Below are 27089 nucleotides of genomic sequence, written 5' to 3'. Positions count from 1 at the left end.
CCAGGACCCTTAACTTCTAGTTCCAGTAGTCTTTCTGCCACACAGTGTGTTTTCTGTGGAGTCATAACCCTTTGAGTAACACTTTTTTTTTTTTTTTGCGGTACACAGGCCTCTCACTGTTGTGGCCTCTCCTGTTGCGGAGCACAGGCTCCGGATGCGCAGGCTCAGCGGCCATGGCTCACGGGCCCAGCCGCTCCACGGCATGTGGGATCCTCCCGGACCAGGGCACGAACCCGTGTCCCCTGCATCGGCAGGCGGACTCTCAGCCACTGCGCCACCAGGGAAGCCCTCCAGTTGCTTTCTTGTCTCTCCAGGCTTGGGTTGTGACCCTCCTGCCCATGTCTCCCACCCCCTCTGCTGTCACCCAGGCCCTTTAGCGAGGATTTTCCCCTGTGCTCCTGGTGCCCACACCTCCAGTCTCAGCACTTCTCCTTGGCATTGTCCTCTGTGTGTTTCTCCAGGTGGGAAATGCTTTGAGGGTGGGGTCATTTGTCTCACACTTGTTGGTCCTTTGTGTATAGCACAGGTGAGGACTGGGGAAAACGGGGCTATTTCTTGCACTGTGCTCAGCTTGAGAGTTCTTACCCTGTTCACTTTGATCTGGAGTCTGAAAGATAACCTCTAATAAATGTTGGAGCAGAGGGGGAAAACTATTTGATGTGAGACTGAATCTTCTATTTTAGGACACTTAGATGGGAAGAAGCCACTAAATTCAATAATTTTTTAGAGGAATTGTTTGATTTACCATTTTCAGCCTATTTATTTCCCAGGTAATTTTAGGTATTGTTATGTGTGGATTTGAAAATAAGCAACATAATCTTATTACTAGGTGTTCTCAGTAGAGTTCCAGCCTTAAATTGCTGTGCTTTTCAGTACTGAGTTTAGAGATTAATCAGGTGGTTTTATGTACTATAAGAGTTGGAAAGTAATGGTTTTTTATGTATCTGTCGTGTATATAGGTGTTTTCGTCTGTACTGAATAAGACACCAGATTTCCTTTAGTATATGGGACGAAGTGAGACAGTATCATTGACATATATACCCTACCAAATGTAAAATAGATAGCTAGTGGGAAGCTGCTGCATAGCACAGGAAGATCAGGTCGGTGCTTTGTGATGACCTAGACGGGTGGGATAGGGAGGGTGGGAGGGAGTCTCAAGAGAGAGTGGGTATGGGGATATATGTATACATATAGCTGATTCACTTTGTTGCACAGCAGAAACTTAACACAACATTGTAAAGCATTTATACTCCAATAAAGATGTGAAAAAAAATAAAAGAAATATATAAGTGGTACTTACATTAAAATTGCTGTTAGTCTCAAAGGATTCTCAATTTTGAATATTTTGCCATTGAGTGATTCACATTTTTGGGAATGAGCCAGCCATTTTGGGTAGAGGCAGTAGCTCCTCTAGACCACTTGGGTATCATTAATTGGTATCCTAGTAACTTAAGAATTATTGACCCTGAAAATGCCCAACTGGCAGCCTGGGTTTAATTTTCTGGTAAGATTAATTATCTTGCAGTAAAGGGTAAAACAGAGACACCAGGGTCCTTTATGTCCCTTATGTTCTCTCAAGATTCCAGTGAATTAGTTGCTAAGACGAGGGAAAACACTGGTGGTGTTGTTCTGAACCTAATTGAGTCCTTTATTATGTTATGACTCACCTATAGTTCACAGATTTATTCCGTGCAAGTCATATAAAATAACTACACTGTGGTTTGTTTTGCTTCCTTGGTTCATGTTTCTCGCGATCTGTCAGGCCGCTGTTGCCAATCCCAGGCTTTGGCAGGAGCCCGTGCAGCAAAGAGGAGACCATCCCAGGTCGGCAGTGAGTCTGCCTCATGCTTTGTTCCCTCAGGCAGGCGTGCTTTTCACCATCTCTTGGAGGGAACTGAAGATGTTCATTCTGTATGTGGGGCTATGTTCCACATAAAAAGAGACCTTTCTCTTCAAAATGGGTGTGTTTCCCAATCTCTTGTTCCCTCCTTTGGGAGAGAAGGAAGCTTTAAAGTCAGTGCTGGAGGGCGCTCACGTGGAGATGTCTTGTATGGTGTGTTGATTGAGTTGCAACATCTGAAAATTAGTAAGATTTCACACTGAAATCTGGATTTTGATTCTTTTTTTTCTTAAAATGCTGGAAGCATTGGCAACGTAGGACTTGTATTCCTGAAGAACAGCAGTTGGCTTGCCCCAGCCCTCCTGCGCCCCTCCTGTCACTTGCCTGGGCCCTGTGAGTGAGAAGTACAGAATCAATTCTCTGTCCTTGTGATTATGCCTCGCTCTGGGCAAATCCAAGAGATGAGAACCCAGACGTGCAAAAGACATATCTTTTCAGAAAGGTTTATACTGCAGCATGTTTAATGGCATCTAATTAAACTAAAAAGCGTTGATTTTCAAACTTTAAATGAAATTATATAAAGTAGGTCCTACTTGGTTTCTTTATCTTTTTGCCCTTGTTTCCAAATGTGAAGATGTTTTCCTATAAACCTTTAAATGTGTGATTTAGACACTTGTTCATATTTTAGTTAAAGAAAAAAACCCACAAGGTTATTAGCCTACTTGACAACTGCCCCACCTTTTTAACATCTTTTTTTTTTTTTAAGGTTTTTGCTGCTTCCAGAAACAGTGGAACATGGATTCTTATCCTCCTTGTCACCAAGTAGAAATGTGCTCGGTTAGTTTTTTTTTCTGTGTGTGACAAGGGAGTGGATAGTCACTATGCCCTTTTCTACTCTAAAATATTATGGTTCTTTTTTAAAAAAGAGTTTGAATTCTAGCAATTGAACTGTGATGCTGTTTCCTATACCAAGTCCATTAGCATATCCTTTAGTACCTTTTATTCTAAATTACTTTTCTTGTTTTTATAGTGACTAATAGGAAGTTGGTTTTCAACACCCATTCAGCAAACAAGAGCTGCTTTCCTTCCTTTGATCTTAGCAACATATATATCCTTTTGTTTTTATATTGTGAAGGGGCTTTTATTGGTTGCAACAGGGAGGGTGGACACAATGGCTCTGGCTCCTGTGGGGACTCCAGAGACTCCCTCACCCCCCACCCCCTGCCCCCCTCACTGCCAAGGAACTGGTCTTAGCAATAGGGATCCTGTAGTTATATAGACAACTCATGTTTAAGTTTCCATAGTGTACAGGTTCTATAGGGTGTAATTTTCTATACTTGTACAAGTATACTTAATTAGTATAAGGTACTGTTAAGAACTGGAGTGTGATTGTTTTTGGAGAATTTCCAAACTGTTCTTTTTTTGTTAGATGTCATTTTTACTCCTAGCAATATCATTGCTGGGAATTTTGATGTCTTAATAATTTTATAACTAGGGATGAATAATAAGTATATAATAGAACATGTAATCCACAGAATGCTAAAAACTCTGGATGTTGTTGGAGGGTAGGAAGATATACTTGAAGATTTTGGGGAGGTGGGGTGGAGCGCTGATTAGATGGGACTTTTAGGCATTATAGGTAGTAGTTAAGAGCATGGATTTTGTTGTTGTTGTTTTGATATTTATTTATTTATTTGGCTGTGTTGGATGTTCGTTGCGGCACGTGGGATCTTTATTATTATTATTTTTTTTGGCGGTACGCGGGCCTCTCCCGTTGCGGAGCACAGGCTCCTGACGCGCAGGCTCAGCGGCCATGGCTCACGGGCCTAGCTGCTCCGCGGCATGTGGGATCTTCCCGGACCGGGCCACGAACCCGTGTCCCCTGCATCGGCAGGCGGACTCTCAACCACTCCGCCACCAGGGAAGCCCTACGCGGGATCTTTTAGTTGAGGCTTGTGGGATCTTTTAGCTGTGGCTTGTGGGATCTAGTTCCTTGACCAGAGATCGAACCCAGGCCCCCTGCATTGGGAGCACAGAGTGTTAGCCACTGGACACCAGGGAAGTCCCAAAAGCATGGATTTTGGATTAAGGAAGATTTGGGTTTGAATCTTGTCTTTACCTTGAATTAGCTGTTAGACCACAGGCAAATTATTTAACTATTAAAAATTACTGCTTGAGGGTTTCCCTGGTGGCGCAGTGGTTGAGAGTCTGCCTGCCGATGGAGGGCACACGGGTTCGTGGCCCGGTCCGGGAAAATCCCACATGCCGCAGAGCGGCTGCGCCCATGAGCCATGGCCGCTGAGCCTGCGCGTCAGGAGCCTGTGCTCCGCAACGGGAGAGGCCACAACAGTGAGAGGCCTGCGTACTGCAAAAAAAAAAAAAAAAAAAAATTTACTGCTTGAGCCTCAGTTTCTTATCTTTAAAATAGAAACAATAATAAAATCTTAAAGTAGTTGTCAGGCTTAAATAAGAAAATGTTTATGAAACCCTTAGATCAGTGATTGGCATATAGTAAATATTTAATAAACAGATTCTGTATCACATCATTATAGTTATTTTAACACTGAATGTCTGAGTAGATGTAGTGGATTTATTTCTTTGCCTTAGCTTAGAATCTGAAGTTTAGGTAGCTGAAAAGTTTTGAATATTAAGGCCTTAAGGAAATATTAAGTGGGAGGTAATGTTTCTAATGAATAACTGGAATCAGAACACTTGGGCTCATTTTCTTCCACCATTAAGCGGGACATTTCTACCTGAACCACAGGGCTGTTGTGAAAATGAAATGGGATATATTTGCCTAGCATATAGTAGACTGGGATATTCCACCTTCCCTTGACAGTAAAAGCAAATTTCACACTGTGGGAAAAGTGTATATTACCCATCTTCAGGTTATCTTTATTGACTTTACAACTATGTTTAGTAGTCACCAGGGTCTTAAGAAGTATCCTAATGGTTTGCATTGGTTTGATGGTGTTTCTGTAAGCTGTTTTGGTGAAGTAATGAAATTCTGTATCATGGGTTTAATTTTATTCATGTTTAAAAATATGATGCTTTTTAAAATAAGAGATTTGAATAAATATTTTGTGCCACTAATAATGTATTGAGTACCTGCTGCATTTTCAGGATTCCAGAATTGTACTAGTTGTTGTGAGAACTATAGGGGGCTTTCAGTTGTATTTGGGCATCATGAAACATATGGAAAAAAGATTATTGTACTGAATTGCACATCTTAATTTTGTGTTCTGGGTGACAGATCCAGTAAGGAAAGGCATGAGTAGGCGTATTCTCATGTAATTTGTGAAGGATGGACAACACTTGTGTAAGCCAATAAAGTAGGATGATTTTACAAGGTAGGAGAATCACTACAGCTTTACTAAAAAAACATCAACAAGATGTCCCAAGACGTTCCATTCAGCATTTGGCTTAAATAGCATTGATTAGTACATGAACTTCCAAGAGAGTATATGGGCACCAATCTTTATGTATTTTAATGTGAGTTAGAAAACATATATACACCAGCATATCAAACCCAGGATTTCATAAATATTGTTACTTAGGATCAGGCCAAGTAAAAAAGTGAGTTGAGAGTAACTTGATTTAAAGAAAACAGTACAGGTAGTATTGCAATATGGTATCACTGTCAGGGTAGTGTGGAATTGACTGAAGTTTGGGTAAAACTGTTTTAGACTAGACTTTGAGTCATGGAGGAGAGAATTAGGAAGTTCAATTAGAGATGGGGCAATGTCACAGAAGAAAAATAAGCTGATGCCTCGACGTGACTTAAAACTTTTCTTTGCCTTTGCCAATGAAGGGGCTTTTCATGCTTGGAAAACTTTCCTCAGTTCAGAACTGAGTTTTGTTCATTATTTTCTTGCCCCCTTCCTCTACCCCCTCCATCCAACTGGTGCTTAATAAATGTTTCTACTACTGACAGCTGTTACTACTACTCCTGCTGCTAATACCATATTGTAGACATTTTTGAGTGAGGAGTATCTATTTTAGAAGGCTTTTATGATAATACTGTGTGACATGTGTTGCTGACTATGCCAGCAGATTGTCCTGCAAGTTCTTAGGTATGTAGGATTTGAAGGAGAATGGGCTCAACTCTGAACATTTTCAGGAGTAAAAACAGTACAAGGGGCCGTAGATTTTCTTCAGACAGAATAGGGTAGAACCATCACTGCATGGTAATGAAGATATAGCTGATTTTTATAAGAGCATTACAGCCTGTGTTTTACTTCCCTTGCTTTCAGACCTAATAATTATTTATTGATTGGCACTGTGGGATAGATCGTGGCATTCATCCTTAAGAGCGTCTCATGCCAGAAGCCTCAGAATGGAGACATTCTCAATAATGCTCTAGTAGTTGGTTAAATAAACCCCAGGGTTTGGCTTTCTAATGGCCCATCATTGCCCCATAAAGGGACAGTCATGTAGAAGGCCAGTGCTAAATGGCCAGTTCTTGCTTTCTCCTCTTGGGCCTGGAACTCGTCTCATGGGAAGCTTTTTTGCACTTTCTCCATGTTCTATAGGTGGCTTGACGTGAGCGCAGTCTCAAGCCCTCAAGGCTTATCAGCACTTGCCTGTTGGACAGCACCACAGCCCCTGCCCTGGCTCCCACCATCCCCTAGTCCCCGGGCCCAAGGTCCAGTCTCTACAAATCATCATGTTTTCCCCACATTAATTCAGAATTTATTAAATACATATTGCAGATACAGGTGTCCAATAGGTGATGGCTTCTTTCGCTGTTTAAAGGTAAATCAAAAAAACAACAAAAAAGATAAATCAGAGAGAGGTGCAAGCAAGGATTGTACTATATAGTTACCAAAAGATATAAAATTTGTTGTCATTCATTCCTTTAGCATTCTTTTCCCCTTTCCAGTGGAAGTTTTCCTAGATGTTCATTAAATAAAAGTTGTGTTTGTGTGATGGGTTGGAGAAGTGGGGAAGTTGAGTAGAATGATAGAAAGGAAAAAAAGACTGAGGCGTGTGTGTCATGGTAAGATTAATATTTGAATAAAAATGATGTTTGTATTTTATTGAGAATGTACTGTGTATCAGGCACTGTGCTTAAGCTGTTTTCATGCAGTGAGCTTCATAGTTGGTCCCTGGCAGAGCCAAGTCTGAAAGCTGGTGTGTCCAACTCAGAACTTTGCTCATAAGTACTACCTTGCAAGGCCAGAACCACTGAGGATGACTTGGAGGAATATCTGAGGTTTCTGAGAATTCCCCAATTTGCAAAGACTGCACAGAGTTCTCCAATAAGCTGCAATAAAAAGCTTGACTTCACAGGAATTATTGTATGTAACTGGGCAAGTAGCTAGTGATGAGCTATGGTGAGAAGTGTGTTTCAGGGTGTTGAGTTCATGTTTGCAGCTAAAGCAGGATTATGAATCCAAGCATGTTATGGAATTTTAGGGCTATTGTTAAATCTAGTCAAGGACCTTTTGGATGTATTTTTAGTGGCCATTGGTATCACCCAGGCTTTTCTGCTTCTGTCAGCTCCGGGTAGAGACTTGATGAGAGCAGTAGGTCAGCTTGCCCTTTGTAGCTGGAACTCGGTTCCCATAAAAGGTTTTTGAAAACATGTGTTTCTAATATGTCAAGATTGGTTTGGCCAAAAAGAAAATTGTAGCCTGATTTGTTTAAAGGAACAAAAATATCTACATGCCCAAGTTTGAATGCACAGAACATGGTTCAATTCTTAGTTGACTTTTATGCCTTTTAATATTTTGACTTTTATTTCCTGTCAGTGTGCTATATATAAAGTAAAATTACACGCAGAACATATATACTACCTATAAAAGTTTCATTTTTATTAGGTTTTTTCCTATGTATAAAATTACAGTATTATGAACTACTTTTAGTGTTAATGAGTAACCTCAGTAAATTACCAAGATGGCTATGTTGAGGGATGCATAAAAAACTTAGGAAACTTAAGATCATTTGTTTTGAAATTCATGATGTTGGAATTACTTAAATGAATTTTTGTTCTCTAGACTTCTTAGGTTCCTTTGCCATCGATCCATGTCTATGTGTGTGTGTCTGTCTTTGTAGTTTTGTTTATGAGGTTGGGCTATAATGTGAGCATGAAAGTTACCCTACCTACTCTGTGAATAAATTGCCTTTATATCTTATTTTACTAACAAATATTTACACATAATACTTTGTGATAGAAAATGTTACATAGAAAATGTTAAGCTGAATGGGATTTTGAGTTCAGACACATCCTCACGTGTAGTTGTACAGACAGCATTACTTACTAGGTGGGGTTTAATAGGATCTCCTGCTGGCTTCAGTATTTTGAATCCTGTAGATGGTTATATCGACCTTTAAAGCTAAGTGAAGATTAAGCCATTTGGGGGGGTTTCCACATCCCTGGTTTTTCGGGGAGATGGGAAGAGTGGAGGATTGCCCATTTCATAAAGCCGTGTGTGTTTTTAAACTGTGAGCATGGTGCTTTGCACAAGTCAAAACTGCCAAAGGGACAGATGTTGCCAATTTCAAATGTACAGGGGGAAGGCAAATATTGCTAAGCAACGGTGTACTTGAGAGAGCGTTTTTAGGAGCAGAGCCAGGGGAGTTGTGTCTGGGAGCACTCGCTGCTGCTTATGGTTCAGTACAAGGGAAGAGATTAAAAGTTCTTTCCTGTCAGGGCCGCCATTGCAGCTGCCAGCACAAAATACAGTGACCTAGTGGCACCGATTAGGGCTGGCAAGGGGATGTATGGAAGCAGGAAAGCCTTTTTGCCATGTAGGAAGGCAGTAAGACATGTTCACGGAGGTAAGTGCCCCAGTGCACAGCTGCCCCACAGTAAGTACCAGTGAGTGCAAGCCTGAGGTTCAGGTGGGGAAGACCGAGGCCTCAAAGGGAAACCTCTCTTTCTCCCCCTCTTTCTCTCCCCCCCTTCTGCTTCCTCCCTTCCCCACTTCCCTTCTTTCCTCTCTCCCTCCTCCCCTCCTTGTTTTCTCTTTTGCCTCCTCTGTTAGGGGCTAACATCAAAGAAGGGAAGGATCTGAATAAACTCTAGTTGAGTGCTGCTGTGTGCGTGCCCTTACAAACAAGGTAAATAAGCTTTCTAGCCACAGGCATTCAGCCCTCCCATGTCCCCTCCCTTCGTGTACACTTGACAGATAACAGACAGGTGGTGTGGTGTGGCTTTTTTTTTTTTTCCTTTTGGCTGCCCCTAGAGACTTGGAATATCTCTTGAGATTTGCACTGGTTGTTGGTTTGGATTATGGATTTTCCTTTCTCTCCCTCTCTGTCTCTTTCTAATGAAATAATGGAGTAAGAGCAGAGAAAGTATAATATAGTTTTCTATCTATCGCAAATCACAGCACATTTTTGGCAGTGCATTTTAAAGAAATTAAAAACATTTTAAAATAAGCAATTCCTTACCAGTCAGATATTTTGTCCCTCTTTCAAACTCTCTTCTTGAACTTCTGGATCACTGGCAAACATTGATGGTTTCTTTTGTCTTCCCAAAGTAAAGGTACAGATCGAAGATATTGGCAGCATAAAAACTTAAATATGTTTGTATACAGTTGTGCATTCCCCCCTCCCCTTCTCTCTCTCTCTCTCCCTCTCTCCACCCCCCCGCCTCCCGCCATCCCTTTTGGCTTTTATTGCTTTGTTTTTGTTTTTTGGCAGACAAATAGAATTTAGGTCAAATATAAAAGATTGTGGAGCGCCTACCCAAGTTTTAGCACATGTCATATTGATTTCTACCAGTCTAGGAATATTTAGAAGTGTTCTTACTTAAGTGCAAGCAGGTGTAGTAGATAAATTTTAATGTTTAATGTTCTTGTAGCTTTGTGGGTCTCATTAATTTATTCAGCATAGTTTGTGGTCACATAGTCCGTATCTATCTGGGGTGTAAATTTATGTGATGAAAGGCTAATTAGAGAACATGACAGTGTTTCCATTTTTTTTTCCCCCCTCAAAAAATAGAATTTGTTTAAGGTTAAGCAGTAGTGTATCTTCCATCAGCAAGAGAGATCAGAAATTGGGCAGAAGTAACGAGAAAGCAGGGAGAACCCTCAGGTTGTTATAGCGTAAACTCTTCATTGATTGATTTAAATTTAGGTTATGCCTTTTGGCTTTTCAAAGTAGGAACTATGTCATAAAATGAGTTGGAGATCTGTTACACTCAGACTTAGGAAGCAAGAGAGTTTTCCAGTGATTTATGTTCCTCACAGGTTTTTGTTTTTGGTTTTAAAGACTGTGCTCTAGTTAGAAGAAACTGTTTTATTTGTCCTACAAAACGCTTTTGAGAGAATCTTACTAAGGAGATGATTTTCTGACATTCAGATGCTTCTTAAAAGTTTTGCCTAAAAGAGAGAAAAACAGATTCAGATTAAGACTTACCTGCTCAGAGGCCAATCTAATACTTTTCAGGTTCATTTAATGCTACTTGGTAGACAGCATTATCGTGACGATATTAATAATACTACTTATTAAGAGGATTTGGCTGGCTGTATACCAATTAAAGAACTTGTTCAAAGGATTTTTGTAATTGGCCCGTGCCCCTCCCCTTTCCCCAAACTGGCAATGTGATTATGATAATGTCAGAGAAAAAGTAAAGTAGGTTCCAGGAGCCTTTTCCCTGGCGGGGCATGGGCCAGGTGTGTGGAATAGTCAGGAGGGCCACAGTTGGATTGATGTACAACTGAGATATAATTTACCTCTGCTGGATTGACCCTCCTGTCCCTTAAAGGCAATTTTCAAGAGGAGTTGCTTTTGTTGTTTCTATCAGAATCATGGCCTATTTTTTGTATTCTCTCTTCTCTGGCACCTAGATTCTGCATTCTAGAAAGTGTAGAAGGAAAAGGAGAACATAGGAACGACAGTAAATGCAAGAATATTGGGAGTTAGGACAAACGTGGTTGAGTTATACCGTGCCTTAAAACACTCAAAACGTTGGAGTCTTGGTTTAAGGACTCCGGATTAAACTCAAAAGAGTACTTTTAAAACTTCATTGCATGTGTGTGTGTGAGGGGATGAGAGAGAGTCAGAAAGACTTCGAGAGAAGTATATTGAGATGGAGAAAGATGGGCGGAGAGTCACTGACTGCTACATGTTTTCAAAATGAGTATAAACGTATTGTTTCCTTCTGTAACTTTTAGAATTGTGGTCTGTGTAAGATGTGATAGAATTGTGGTAGATGTACTACGAAATGCTTAATGCTTTTAAATTCAGCAGGTATTAGAGCACATTTATTTTACAAGCAAAGGGAATTTTCTCCTTGGCACAGATTAAATACTTATTTAAAATAAATTCAAGAATAGTTCTTTTATGTATATTTATCTGGCCTGTCCCTTGTATTTATTTTTAAAAAATACTGGCACTTGTTGAGTGACTGTTTATTTAAAACTTTGTTATTAAACATATTTTCTTTCATTTTGCTGGTTCAGTAAATCACTTTATGAGATGAGCTTTCCTAGAAGTCTCATGCAGTTTGTTTATACTTTGACCAAACTTACATACAAAGATAATGCAGGAAAAAGAAAAGATTATTAAATCTACTTGAGGTTCGGTGACATTAGTAAGGTTTCCTTTTCTTTGTAAAGAATCTGGTTTTTAATAAATTATAGAAAAGTAAAATAGTCTCTTAAATTTAGGTGCTCATTGATACGATTAAATAAGTGATTTATAACCACCATGATGTTATATTAAATAATTATACTTTCTCGAACAATCTTTGGCCCTTTTTCTAGATCCTGGCAAGTAATCTGTTTGTTACCCAATATTAAAGACCAAAAAAAAAAAAAAAGGAATTTACTTATTCAGAATTAAGATATAAAGGGCAAGGCCATCTTTATTTGCCTTCTCTCCTCTGTGTTTATTATAGTATCAGTAATCCCCAGGGCAGTTTGAAGCTCAGATTGTTTCCTCAGAGTATATATTGCCTCTTGCCTACTGCTTCAGTAATTTTCTTTCCTTTTTTTTCCTCTGGGTTCTGTTTTTTGTTTTTAAAAATCATGATGCCAGGAGACAGACAACCAACACCTAGCCCAGAGGAACTGTTGAGATTACCACTGGAATAAGTCCAGGATAAAAATCTTTATGTCCTTTCAGACAAAGCGTGGATTAAATGGCTTATCTTATTCATATGACTTCAGTTTCTTTCAACCTCATCCAGAAACCGATGGAAAGTTTTTTTTTTCCCCCCTGGTGCCTCTGTAGTCTTCACTTATGCCTAGCTATTAAAAAAAAAAAATGTCCAGGCACCCTATGAAACACAGAATTAGACATGGTTCCCGAACATTGTTTGCCACTTAAATTTGATAGACACACTCAAAAAGGAGCAGTAATACAGGTTTATGCATCTATAAATTCTGTCATGGTTGACAAAGTAATTTAGTAGTGTTGTTTTAGACTCAGAATCATCCCTTAATATGATCTGTGAGAGAGTACTTGTGTGTGCGTGTTGTGTGTGTTTGTGTTCATCTGTGTGTGTGAGGTGGGGAGAGAACAGAGTAGGATGGGAATGGAGTAAGCATGGTCACAAAACACTTCAGTTTAACACCCTCCCTGCAGTGGTATATTTTAATTGAAAGACTGCTTGTGCTTTGCAAATCAATGTACCCACTCAAAAATCAAAATTTAATTCCTCTTAAAAAACCGTAAAAGTTGTTTTAGTGAGTAGAATTGGCTACGGAAGGGGAGTTAGGTCATGTAGTTTGGACCATTTGAAAGAACTTGTCAGTTTATTATCACTGGAATGGAACCACTGTCTAGACTTGTTCTTTGTGATGTCTTTTTCTTTTTTTAAAGCAGTGCTTTTTAGCCAGTCTTACTAAATCATTCATGGTTGCTATGCCCACAATGGGCTTCGTGGGGTCTCATGTGATCTTCTGTCAAAGGCACAGTGTTTTCAAGTCTTAAAACACTGGGGATTTCTGATTCTTTATTACACTGTGAATGGTAATAGTTCACAGTCAAACGTTAGAAAGTTGGTGAATAACTGAGATTAGATATATTTACTCTCAAACAGTGGTAAGTTATCTGCATTTGTTTTTCATCCAGGTACTTTGTTTTTAAGTCTGTTTAAACCTATCTCAGGTACACCCCACCCTTGTCACTTTTACACCAAGAAGCTATTTGACATATTGTCATAAAGAATATTTACTGAAAACATTTCTGCATATAATGCAGCAACATAAATAGTTTTTTTTTTTTTTTAGTGTTTCAGTTTTCTCCCCCCCAACCCTGTAAATTTATTTATTTATTTTTTGTTTGTGTTGGGTCTTCGTTGCTGCGCACGGGCTTTCTCTAAGTTGCGGCGAGCAGGGGCTACTCTTCATTAAAGTGCACGGTCTTCTCACTGGGGTGGCTTGTTGCGGAGCACGGGCTCCAGGCGCGTGGACTTCAGTAGTTGTGGCTCGCGGCTCTAGAGCACAGGCTCAGTAGTTGTGGCGCATGGGCTTAGTTGCTCCACAGCATGTGGAATCTTCCTGGACCAGGACTCGAACCCGTGTCCCCTTCATTGGCAGGTGGATTCTTAACCATTGTGCCACCAGGGAAGTCCCTAAATAGTATTTTTTAAAATAAAAACTATTTCATGTGACTCTGTAGAAGCCTTACAAATATATTAAAATTTATATATACTCATGTGGTCTCAGGAAGTATAGTAATACAATAAATGAAACCAGCACTTTTATTACTCCCCTAATATTCCTTTGTATATTTATATAAAGTAAGTGTTATATATGTGGGGAACAGCTACTCATGGTTCTATTTTTATTTATTTAAACCAGATCTTAAGAACTAGATCCTAGGTTTCATGACTAAAAGATGCCCTCTTTTAATAGAGATCAAAACAGGATTTCCAGAATATTTTAGGTAGTTCAGTTAATACAAATTATGAGCTTTTGTACATTTTATATACTTTAGAAAAATAAATTCTTTATGACACTAAAGCAAATTGCTTCACTGGTAAAATCAGAGTAACTGGAAAGCAACAATAAACTCTCTAGTTACCCACATTAATCTTTAAAGTACATATAGTTCAAAATACTTCTTCCTGTAAGGGTTTAAGTTTCAGTAATGATACTTAGGGTCTTTTTTTTCTTTTCATTTTTTAGCCTGTTTTTGCTCTAGCTGATGAAAGGCAGGGAGATAACATAGTTCGCTTATAGAGGAGTTTACCTAAAGGTGAACTTTATAAGCATTTGTGTGTGTTAACTCTCATTTAATAAGTGAATTGGGGTGCTAGCACATCTTCCAAGCTTCCAGCATTCTCTTTCTGCATTTATCCTGGAATATTTCTTGATCTTCAGTCTCAAGGAGATACACCCTTCCTTTACCCCACCCAAGCATGCCCAATGTACCCTTCCCCCAACAATCATGATCTGACGTTACTGTCACATCAGAAACCGTTCTCTGAGAAACTCACATCCTCAAATTGTACTTAGGCAACTACTCCTTGGGTGAAAAACATCTCATTGAGTTGATGGTGGTGATAGAATTTCATTTTTTTTTTTTTCAGTTGAGGATTTCTGTATCTTCAAAAACAAAACAGCCTTGTTCTGTGAAGTTGCCTAGAGTTTTGCATATTTGAGCAAACACACATTGCTTCCAATATACAGGAAAAAATGGAGAATTCACTATAAATATTCCATAATTACTTTTTGGCTAGCTCATGTTTGTGAATTCTGTCAGAGATGCCATGAGATGGCAAGATCAGGTTCATTCATTTGACAAATATTACTTGCATGTCTGTGTTTGTCCAGAATTATGTTAAGGCCCTGGGAGATACTGGGATGAATAAAGCCAATCCCTGCCTACAGGAAACCGTTCCGGGGGAGACAGATTAGAGCACCATGGGTTACCATTTGGAGTTGAAGATGGGTGCAGAGTCAAGGTGAAGGAAGACTTGCAGGAAAGGACAGCCAGTGTTTTTTTTTTTTAATAAATTTATTTATTTTATTATTTATTTAGGCTGTGTTGGGTCTTTTGTTGCTGTGCATGGGCTTTCTCTAGTTGTGGTGAGCAGGGGCTACTCTTCGTTGCAGTGCACGGTCTTCTCATCGCGATGGCTTCTCGTTGCGGAGCACAGGCTCTAGGCACATGGGCTTCAGTAGCTGTGGCACACAGGCTCTAGAGCACAGGCTCAGTAGTTGTGGCGTATGGGCTTAGCTGCTCCGCAGCATGTGGGATCTTCCCAGACCAGGGCTTGAACCCGTGTCCCCTGCATTGGCAGGCGGATTCTTAACCACTGCGCCACCAGGGAAGCCCCAGCCAGTGTTTGTGACACCCATGTTTCCAGACTGCTGCCCCTTTTCTAGTTCCTCCAACATGAGTAGAATTGCTTGGTCTTTCCACAGTAAATTTTTGTTGGATGATAGCTGTAGGTGACCTGTAGATTTCTCATCATTTAAAATAATCTTGTCCTTCATCAATCTCTTTCCTCTTCTCCTTGAAACATTTACTTGGAGAACTATAGAGATTTCTGCAGTTAGCATAACAGTAATTGTGGTAGCCTCCATGCCTGGCAGACCAGTTTGGCATTAAAAAAGAGGCTTCCAGGGAACACGTAATTCCTTGCTACATATTGAAGCTTTTCACCTTTAAAAAAAATAATACTACCCCAAACCCTGCCATTATTTGAAGATATTTGAGTAGAGATTCAGGGTGTTTAGGTGTTTAATTTTTTGAAGGGAGAGTTTGACGGTTAAAATTGGTTTGCATTATAATACTATTCATCTTTAGGAAAACTGTTAAGAGTATCTTAGTCTCTGTTTTCTGACCCATTATCCTTCCTTCCATATTAACAATCTATAGCTTTCCTTTTTTCTTTTTCTTTTTGTACTATAAGTGTGTCCATAAATCTGCCCAGGGATTTAAAAAATTCTTACCTAAAATACTGGGTGTGGAAGTAGATGTTTACATAGTTGCCCAAAGGGCATGACACTTCTGAAGAAGTAATACTGTTAGAACCTTGTGCCTTTTTCAGCCCGGGTAGGCATACCCAAGCAGTATGAGCGAGTTCTTGGAATAGGCCTAGCTATTTAGGTAATTTACTTTGTATTCACAGAATAAAATTGATTTTATGCCAGAACCTTGCTCAGGCAGGCCTTTTGGTTTCCTCCTCTAATCTGTCTCTGGGAAGTGCTGATTATTGCATCTTCATGATAAGTGCTTAAGTTTATTTGTGAGGCATTAGCTTTAACGTACATTGTCTTATTTCTTCCTCACAACAATCCTATGAGGCTTTGTCTATTTCAAAGATATTTGCCCAGTATTTAAGCATGAATGATTAAAAAAGAGAGAGAGCCCACCCCTACCCCCACCCCAAATACATCTCTTTCAAGGGCTTTGTAGCATTCTAGTTTGGGAAGCAAGAGTGAACTAGCCAGCAAATAGGGCCAGACACCAAGTCCTAGGTTTTCCCAGGAGCACCTCACAGGAAGGCTGACTGTAAATCTAGGAACAATTCAGTGTGCTGAGTGTTACCTGAGGCAAGCCCAGAGCTCCGAGGAGGAAGCTGTGGACAGATTCATATAGACGTGTGTTTGGGAGAAGGAAAGTTACATAGAAGAATGCTAATAGAGAGTAAACACAAATGTGGCAGAGACCTTTGAGTAAAAATTTTTATCCTTAATTTTTAAAATCTCAATCTAATTTTTGTATTTTCCTTTATAATTACATAGTATACTTAATAATGCAGAATTTAAAAAGATATACAGTGAAAATCTTCCATTACTCTGGCCCTCCAGCCACTTAGTTTTCGTTTCTAGGAGTAATTAATGTTACAGATTTCTTGTGTTATTCCCAGTGGTATTTTATGCATAATAAGTAACTCAACATATATATTCTCTTCTGATGTCACCTTTTCATTTCAAATTCTGGCATGTATTGCACCTGGTTTTTTCCCTCCCCCTTAACAGTATAGCTTGGAGATTACCCAAATCATTGCACGAAGAGCGCCCTCATTCTTTGTCATGGTTGTGTAGTATTTCTGCCTAAGGGGCATGTAACACAGTTTTCTTAGCCAATTACCTCTAGATGGGAGTTTAGAGTTTTTCCAGTACCTTACTATTTGGAGACTAGGCTGAAGTGAATAACTTTGTGCGTATATCTTTTTGTACATGTAGGAGCTGGTGCTAGAGGTAAAATTGCTGGGTCAGAGCATGAGAAAATAGAATCTGGTGGCTCCTGCCAAATTGCTATCTTCAGCGATTGTGCTGTTTTACCCTCCCACCAACCACGGTATTTGAGTGCCTATTTCCCCACATCTATCTCATAGACACAGAATTGTCCGTCTTTCTTTTTTTGTTTTGCCAATCTGATATGTGAAAAATAGTTTCTAAGAGTAGTCTTAATGTTTTGAAGGAGAAAACAATGCAAAACAATTTCCTTTTTGTCTTCGTGTGTTTATTTCTGTGTAGTTTGTTAATTAAGATGTTGGCTTATATTTCAAAGAAGCTACTGTATTTAGAAAGTCTCTAATGCTTTAAAAATTGGGAATTTGTTTTCATATTCTGAGTTTGGAGGCTGAAAAGTGTACCAGCAAATGTTGATTGGTTGCCTCTGTGTGGCAGGCAGCATGTGATTGGTGATTTAGCAAGGCAGAGCTGGCCCCTGCAGTCATGGAACTGGTAATCTAGGAGAAGCAGAGATGGTGGGACATGAGGCAGTTTGACAGCCATGGGAGCACATGCACGGTTTTGGGAGTGAGAGAGTCAAGGAATATTTTCCAGAAGATGGTCTTTAATCTGCCACTCAGAGTCTGAGTAGGAGTTTTCCCAACACAGGTGGGAGAGGGAAATGGGCTCCAGGCAGGGGCAAGAAGAGTGTGCCTTATCTAGTTAGTTTGGGATAGGTGAGCAGCAAGTAGATACTATAGACTGAACCATAGTCCAAAAGTTGACATATGTTAGAAGAAAAATAGCACGAGAATTTGTTTAATCTTTTAAAACATAAAATGAGAGAGAACCTATTGGGGTTTCTTTAAAAGCTGTCACACCAGTGAAGGCTGCCTTGATAATGTTGGCCCCATGTATTTATTTCACATATCAGTGCCTCCTGATAGTTTTTTTTTTTTGCGGTACGCGGGCCTCTCACTGTGTGGCCTCTCCTGTTGCGGAGCACAGGCTCTGGACGCGCAGGCCCAGCGGCCACGGCTCACGGGCCCAGCCGCTCCGTGGCATGTGGGATCTTCCCGGACCGGGGCACGAACCCGTGTCCCCTGCATCGGCAGGCGGACTCTCAACCACTGCGCCACCAGGGGAGCCCCTCCTGATAGTTTTTATGTTTATTTATTGATTGATTGATTTATGGCTGCGTTGAGTCTTCACTGCTGCGCGCTTGCTTTCTCTAGTTGTGGCGAGCGGGGGCTAGTCTTCATTGTGGTGCGTGGGCCTCTCACTGCAGTGACTTCTCGTTGAGCACGGGCTTTAGGCGCGCGGGCTTCAGTAGTTGTGACATGTGGGCTCAGTAGTTGTGGCGCATGGGCTTAGTTGCTCCTTGGCAGTGGGAATGTTCCCGGACCAGGGCTCAAACCCATGTCCCCTGAATTGGCAGGCAGATTCTTAACAACTGCGCCACAAGGGAAGTCCCTCCTGTTAGTTTTTAAAGGTTCACACTTGACCTTCATACCAACCCTGTGAAGCGGTTAGGATTGGTAATATTATCCCTTTATTGCCATGAGGAGATAGTCCCAGGGAAGTTGAATCTTAGCCAGCATTGCAAGAACCAGTCCTCGGTAGAGCCAGAACTAGAATCCAAGATCTTTTGACTTCCCTCGTCAGCAGTCTGCCTTTGTGCTCCCTGCAGTTCTGGTTAGTGATAACTAAGCCTTTTTGAGAACAGCATTGTTAAAAAAAGTGCTGCTCTGTTGAAACTTGAGAGGCTTAAAACACAGTATTGCCAGAGCCTCCTGGTCTTAACGGTGAGGTATATTTCTTCCATCCGGCTCTTTTTAGCTTATTAAAACAAACTGTGTCGTGCTTAGAAGACATTTACTGACATATTTTATTTTGGTATCAGTGCATTTCCTTAGGATCACACAATATCATTCCAAGAGGAGTGAGAAATCAGACCGAGGCCAGCATCGCTGCCTTTCTGGTCTGAAGTACCCGCAGTAATAAGAGGCAGTTAAGTCTGAATACCAACTTCTTTGCACAAACACAGGGAAAACAGTACTCTTTGAAAATGGTTTTGGTCATGCATACGACAACTGGGATCATATCTCCTCCTTAAATACTAATCTGTCTGTCTCTTGCCTGAAGTTGAGGTTTTTGGAAAAGTCGTGTAGCAACATTCGGAAGTCAGGCTCAGTCACTTGAGAGCGTTGTGTGACCTTGGACATGTAACTTAATTTCTTTAGAATTCAGTCTTCATTTTAAAAACTGGGGGTTATACCACAAAGATTGATGTGAGAATGAAATGGAGCATTACGCAGGATTCCCTCAAATTTTTATTTCATTTTTCAGTGTCTGTAATAAGGGACGTATCTACAGTTGATGCGTACATTTAGTGCCATAGCTTTTCCCCTTCCAAGTTAATGATGGTGCATTTTACAATAGATGGTATCAAACGGAGGAAATGTGTGAGAATTTAATGCAGTATCAAGTACAATATGTATTCAATAAGTAGCTACTATTTTTTTTATTATTATTGAATAGGATTATGGTTCCTGTGTTAAGGCCATACCCCATGGGGAAGTGAGGGCTGCGCTGGGAGTTCCGTGTATATACAGGATACCGTATGTGTGAGGTAGCCGAGCTGCCCTCCTCTAGGAACCTAGATGTTGAAGATGGGAGACAACAGTGTGATTTGTGGTTGTGAGTGTCTAAAGTCGGTGCCTCTGACCCTGAAGGTGCGCTAGACAGGGAGGGACCTGCAAACTAGAGCTTCTGCATTCATACAGTTAGCACAGATTGTTTTTGTTGCTGCTTTTTAATCATCCCTTGTTCTTTGAAGAAGTCTTACCTAAAGATCTTCCGCCTTAACTTGGCTGAGCTTCAGAGAGGCTGATTATTTACTCCTTGGCCACAGTGTTGAAGGGAGAGCCTGGCTTCTCTGAGTAGGGGTGGCATTACTCAGCTGGGGACCCTGTGAGGAAAGTGGATTTTAAGGAAGGGGATTAAGCCCTAATGGTTTGTTGAACTGCCCCTCCCTTTTTGGAAAGTCTCCTTCCAGTGGCAGACTTGGAGGTGCCAAGTTGTACTTTTTAAAACGAGGCAGCCGGTCCTTATGGATCTTCCTCTGCAAACAGCTGAGATACCTACTGTACTCTAGTTTGAGTCTCTAATTTGGGTCAGGGAAGAGTGGGGATATGAATCTTGGGTGGATGGAACATAAAATAGGCTCATACTATACAGACGATCTGGTAAACCGCCCCCCCCCGACCCTTTTTTTTTTGGTACGCGAGCCTCTCACGGTTGTGGCCTCTCCCGTTGCGGAGCACAGGCTCTGGACGCACAGGCTCAGCGGCCATGGCTCACGGGCCCAGCCGCTACGTGGCACGTGGAATCTTCCCGGACCGGGGCACGAACCCTTGTCCCCTGCATCGGCAGGCAGACTCTCAACCACTGCGCTACCAGGGAAGGGCCCCCCCCTTTTAAATAAAGCTGTAAGGCATACCTTGGTACACACAGAAGTATTTAGAGGTAAAAGGGCATTAACTCTAACTCTCTAACTTACTCTTGAATGGCTCAGTGTAGATGTGTGGGTGGAGGTCAGGGAGAGAAAAATAGAAAGCAAACTGTGGTAGAATGCCAGCATTTGGGGAATCTGAGTGAAGGGTTTGTAGGAATTTCTTTTACTGTTTTATTATTTTTCTGTAAGTGTGAAGTTCTTTCCAAAGAAAAAGTTGAAAATACCTTGAGCATCTTTCCATGCAAGTACACACATTTACGTTGTTTTATGATCATTTCCAGTTATTTGCCATTATAAACTGCTGCATGGAGATCTTTACATATGATATATCCTCATGTATTTGGAATGGACTTCTGACACCCCTTTGAAATACTCCCACTTTCATAATGGACCTGATAAGAAGATTCACAGTACATTAACCAATTAATGCTTGAGCCTTAGACTTTAGTTAGAAATTTAAACGGGTTAAATGGTGACTGTTGAGCAATATTTATCTTACCCTGATACCAATAAACAATAATCTTTGGAAAAAATTTCTTCAGTCCTGGTTCATCTCATGTAATAAAATTTTAGGGAAAAAAATGAATCTTTTAGTGACATAAAACGTCTTGGCTAAGGGTTGATGGCTTGAGTAGTAATGAAGATCAAAAAGTCTTTGAATGTCCTGAAGTTGTAGCTTCCTGACTCCATTCTTTTGGAAGCAGTGGGCAAATCTTTTTTGCCCTCATTTCAACTGTGACTCACTGTTTCGTTGATTGCCATTTTTTTTTTTTTTTTTTTTTGGCTGCATTGGGTCTTCCGTGCTGCGCGCGGGCTTTCTCTAGTTGCAGCGAGCGGGGGCTACTCTTCGTTGCGGTGCTCGGGCTTCTCATTGCAGTGGCCTCTCCCGTTGCGGAGCGCAGGCTCTAGGCGCGCAGGCCTCAGTAGTTGTGGCACGCAGCCTCAGTAGTTGTGGCTTGCAGGCTCAGTTGCTCCGCAGCATGTGGGATCCTCCTGGACCAGGGATCGAACCTATGTCCCCCATAGGTTCAGTGGCAGGCGGATTCTTAACCACTGCGCCACCAGGGAAGTCCCTCAAAAATTTTTTAAATTGAAGCATAGCTGATTTACAATGTTGTGTTAATTCTGCTGTACAGCAAAGTGATTCAGTTGTACATACATACACATTCTTTTTTTAAATATTCTTTTCCCTTATGGTTTATCATAGGATATTGAATATAGGTCTCTGTGCTATACAGTAGGACCTTGTTGTTTATCCATTCTGTATATCAAAGCTTATTATATCTTCCAATCCCAGCATCCCACTCCATCCCTCCCCTAACCCCGTCCCCCCACGACTGCCAGATATTTTAACTGGATTCTCATTCTCATTCCAGCAGCAGATAGGATGAGGGGACTATTTAACCAGAGTCAGGAGTCATATGCTCTGTTCTGTTGATTAACTTTCAACTCCTAATTGTTGTTGTTCCTAATGACGCGTGTGAAAGATTAAAACCGTAGGATATAATTACATTTTACCCGCAGGTCAAAACAGCATTCATTGTTTCTGACATTTGTGCTATAATATTTGGTCCAGTTTTTAGGCATTCTTTAATAGTCTTGAAAAACAAAAATTGGGTAAGCAGGTCCTGTTGTTGACATGCATAATGCATAAAGGCAGGTCCAGTAGGGCCAGCAGAGAAAGGGGATACCCTTGATTCTTTGGTTATACCTCCTAACTTCCAGACCCTAACTCAAAAATAGCAAACTGCAAACATTTCAATAAAATCATCTCCATGAAATTTACATGTTTTAAAACCAGACCTAGGCAGGTCAAATTGCATCTGAATTTTGTCGTGTCCATTAGATTCAATTCCAGGAGAGTATGAATGCTGTATGCTCTTTTCCCTTTTCCTTAAAGAAACTGGAATGAGGGAAATGGTGGATTAATAAACCCTAGATCAGGAATTAACAACCAATGCTGTATTAAATTACACCCAAATTAGAGATGAGAACCCTGAAAAGAACCCTTTTCCATCTACACTCTGGCTGTGAGGCAAGTATTGGACCAACTGACTGGGAAGAACAGTGCTTTCTTCACAGCAGGGGCAGTAATGGGAGGGGTGTGTTGTACAGGAGTTGCCCAGGGCACTTGGCTCATGAATTGACACACAGCGAAAGCTGATATTCCATTAAAAATTGTGAAGTCAGGGGATTTGTTCCATATCTCTAGTTAAGGAAAAGTGATTTTTTTTAAAAAAGATTTTACTTTTCCATTTTTTTTGTACTTAAAAATGTAAAGACTATAAAATGACATTTCCTAGAAACTATGGTTGTGATACTAACAACAGCAGCTGTCATTTGTTTAGCTGGGGATAAGCAAGGTGATCTTTCCTTTAAGACCCTAGGTAATCTCCTCTCTCCCTAGGGTCTGTCTCTGGAGAACTATTGTGTGTGTGTGTGTGTGTGGTGTGTGTGTGTGTGTGTGTGTGTGCGCGCGCGCGCGCGCGCATAAGATGGAAATGCTGACTTCAAGTAGGGCTAGAATTTAAAATGAATTTTTGGCAGGTAAAATTTCTAATATTTTAGAATATTACCATAATATTACCATAAAATCTATCCTTGATAGGATGCTGGCCTCCTTCCTGTGGGCTCAGTAAGATGTTCAGAGTGATTGCCACCTTCATGTTCACGTAGCTTGGCTCACTGGACAGATGTTGCTATAAAGCAGCAAACTAACACCACCTTCACTTTTGTTATATCTGTTATTCCCCTAGATTTACTAATGTACTAATTGTCTTTAATATACATATTTTCTACCAGAAGCTTTTGACCTAAGGGTCATAATTCGTCTGTCATTGTCTCCAGCAGAAACCTTTCCTGCACGATTAGGTCAGGTTAATCTCTCTGGTTTTATTTCATCCAGAAGGTGAAGTTTCTCCTATTTAGCTCGTAAGAGGTGGGCCCTGAGGTGATTCTACTTACAAGAGTGTTGCTGTATTAATTAATACCAGCATTCTAGTTGTTTTTTGTTTGTGTGCTAATCTTTTTCTTGCTTTTCCTGTTCAGCAGACCTACTCCAGTGAAGTCCATTGTGTTGAAGAGATTCTGAAGGTGAGCTTATTGTTATTATTTCTGGCTTGAAGAAATACTTAAGTAGGCAGACATATATTCATTTTCTTTGACTTCAATGAACAGTTGCCATTCTGAACTCCTTTAAACAGTTTCTCCCCTCATACCTCCCAAAGCAAAATAAACCAGAATAACAACAAAGGGAGTCTTAGGACATTATTGAACTATCTGACAGATTTTAATTGAAATGAAGTCTACAAACTGCGAGGCATTTGGACCAGAGTCTTATGACATCTCCCTTAAGCTTTTCTGGCTGTCTGTAGAGACCCTGGAGAATTGCTCACCTCCCAGAGAGTAGATGCCCTGTGTTGCTGCAGCAGGGGGCACCAGGGGTTAAGTAGTGCTTGGTTTTCACCTCTTGGTGTTTTATAGGTGACACTTTATATGTTTGGCCTTATCGTCAGTGAGACCATGAATTTTTAAAGGGATAAAAAGAAAAATAGTAGAAAGTAAATGGACATCTTTACACCTACCTTGAAAGGGTTATTTTTTGCTCTTGTTGATTGAGACCATGCCAGGAACATTTGTGCTGCTTCTACAAATACATCATTGAATCCATTATCCATTTGTTCAGTTTTCCTTGCACGAGGATGACAGATTCCTTTTAGAATTCAGTTCCAGGAAAATAAATAAATTCTCCTGATGAACTGGCTTGCTTTCTTTTTATCAGAGAAGAATTATGTAAACTGTTATGTGTCCCATTTTGGCTTTAACTTCCAGGAAATCTAGAGCTAAATTTAATGCTCAAATACAGTAATTGTAATGACTGAGAGCTTTGTTTATTTCTCATTCCTCCTCTGTGGCTCTTAATTTTCTTCCATGTCACTTTTAATGATACTCTTACTTTACCTTTTGCTATAAGGTTTCTGATTTTTGTTTTCTGTTTTTTTTGGAAGTAGGAGAGATATGACACATGTACCTATTAATTTTTATCCCCACTGCATACTTTTTCCTCAAAATATGCTTACCCAATTTTTTCCTTTAAGTTTTCATTGCAAAGTATTAAGTGAGGTGGTGCTGAAACCAGTAATTAAGTATATCGGTTACCTTCTCATTTGTGCAATTTTTGACAAAGGTGGTATCTAGCCAGATGTTTGGAAAACAGTTCCATTATTTTTGTCTTACAATCTTCGGTATCCTACTTTTGTAGTTAGAGTTTTCTAAGAAAGAAATACCTCTAAGGAAACATACTTTGAATTGCTGAAAATGAGAAATTTTTGCCAACCAGCAAGTAAGATTAATAATAAGATATCTTGATCAAGCTTTTGTTTTATCCTCTGCCTCTGGTATTTCTGAAATTCTTTGGTAAGATGAGTCATAAAAGAAACAAACGACTTAGTTATGAAATAATAGCCTTAGCATTTTCTCTGAAATTGTGTGTGATTTGTTCCATGGTTATTTCAAAAGTAAATGCAACAATGTAGATTAGTTGTCTCCTGCATGTGTCAAATGCTTCTGTTAATGTTTTGATGTGTGTTAATATATGACTTGTTGAGTCCTTTATGTAAGGTGATAGTATTAGAACATCAGGCAAGCATTTTTAATTTAATAAACTCGTCCATCCTCCCTCCCCTCTCAGCCAACATCACTTTAATGAGTTCTTGCTTACCTGGAAATGCTTGAAAGTCGATGGTTAATGCGAGCCACAGGTGAGTGTTTTCACTTGGAAGTCTTAAAGAGAGAGAGTAAATCGCAGGATGTCCTGGACTGAAGAGGGGCATGGGTCTCTGCTTTGTGGAGACTTAGAATCTGTCCCCTTCTCTTCTCTTTTGGGGCCTCAGTTAAGTCGCATGTACTCCTTGGACTTCAGTTTCCTCACGGGTAAAATGAAGGCCCTGGGCTGGTAGATAGTAGATGACTCTAGGGTCAAATCCAGCTCTCACTCTCTGATGTAGATCCAGATACTTCCCTCTGCCTCGTGGTTCCTGTTCTTATCTCCTACCAGTAATTTATGAAGATTGCCAGGAATCCTAACACAGATCTTTCTGATGGGCAATAGAAGCAGTAAATAGTTCCCTAAAGGAGAAAATCAATCATAGACGGTAGTGTTTGGTTCTCTGGTGGAAATGTTAAGAGTCTCAGTGTTTTACTGAAGGGGCATTGGTGGCCTGTGACTTGTGCAGACTGGCAGGGTAAGAAGGTAGCAGGCAACACTACCAGCAACCAGGAAATTGGTCATGCACAAGGGTCCAGATGGGGGTGGTGCCCTCAGTGGGTGTATGGAAACGGCTCAGGTTTTCTACAGCCTGGACAGCCTTTTGGGGCAGTTAATGCAGTGCTTGTAGACATTATCTCAGTGCAACATTCCAGTGACACTGGTACAACGAGTGGTAGCATTGTACCACTCGTTGTACCAGTGTCACTGGAATGTTCATTTATTCAGCAAATACCCGTGAAGATGCATATACTTTTCTAGGCACTGGGGTGCCGTGTGAATAAGAGTCCTTCCTCTTGTGGAGACCGTAGTGGGGAAGATAAATATATAATAAAATGTCAGTTGTTGATAAGCACTATGAGTCATATAGCAGGCAAGTGATTGGAGGAAAAGGCAGAGGAAAGTGCAGAAGCCTCGAGGTGGGAACAGGTTGGTGTATTAGAAAAACAGCGATAACTAGACAGAGTGTCTAGAGCAAAATGAGCAGGGTGGAGAGTGGGGAGGAGATAGCAGCTGTGGCACCTGGAAGGCCAGGAGTGAAGCAGGTGCTAAGTGACTTACCCCCATTCACGTGATAAGTCATTGTTAAAGTAGGGAGTGAATTCAGGGCCCTGCAATTCTGGGCACCCTCCTCTCCTTATGGCCCCAATTCTCGTAAGGCCTAACTTCCCCTAGTAAGCTGAGCATTTAGGGAAGTGTATAAATTCTTTCACACTATCAGCAAACCACTTAAGGCCTGAAAGAGTTTATGCACTTTCCAACTGCCTAATTTAATAGCCGGGGCAGCCTTAGGCATTGAGAGTACAATAGATATTTCCTGGGAATCATTGGTGACTAAAAGTCATAGACACCATTGGGATTCTATAAAGAAATTCTTGGAAGACAGAAGGATGATACTTTCAGACACCTTTGCAATTACTACAAGTTTTTACATCATAATGTTCTCATGGTCCCATACCTTAGAATATAGTCAAATAAATAAAACAACAGGAAACTCTTTGGTGCAGTATTAAAATTCTTTAAAAACTAGGCTTTTAATTTTTTAAGTGCTTTCTCTGACCGTGTATTCCAGCACTTTATGCTCTGAAAAATAAGTGGTCTTCATCCACCTCTTCCTGAGAACTAAGGCTCAGAGAGCTCAAACTCCTCAGGCGGACCTGACCAGCAGGGTCAGAGTTAAGATCCAATCTGGGTCCCTGGCTCCAGAGCTGCTACTCTTTCCATTATACTTTAGTATAGAATTCCTCTTTTGTACTGAACAAAAGATGGTTAGTCAAGTGAGCAAGGGCATGATATCACCTTTAACAAAAATTACTCGAGCCAGCATTGGTTACTTTGCTTGTCACTGTGCCAGGTCATTTCTGTCTGTTCTGAGGT

The 27089-nt window shown here is 40.5% G+C and overlaps 1 protein-coding gene across 6 annotated transcripts in view; it reads left to right on the top strand.

Annotated features, from left to right (window-relative positions):
* AFF1 (ALF transcription elongation factor 1) overlaps window positions 1–27089 on the top strand; it is a 206804-nt gene that overhangs the window by 127332 nt on the left and 52383 nt on the right. For all 6 annotated transcript variants that reach the window (XM_060012204.1, XM_060012203.1, XM_060012206.1 and 3 more), the window contains one exon: window positions 23495–23539. In XM_060012204.1, coding sequence (XP_059868187.1) covers window positions 23495–23539 — 45 coding nt within the window. The remainder of the gene's footprint in view (window positions 1–23494; window positions 23540–27089) is intronic.

The sequence above is a fragment of the Delphinus delphis genome, chromosome 5, assembly GCF_949987515.2.
Source record: "Delphinus delphis chromosome 5, mDelDel1.2, whole genome shotgun sequence".
NCBI classification, from domain to species: Eukaryota; Metazoa; Chordata; class Mammalia; order Artiodactyla; family Delphinidae; genus Delphinus; species Delphinus delphis.
This window is presented reverse-complemented; position numbering and strand designations above follow the sequence as displayed.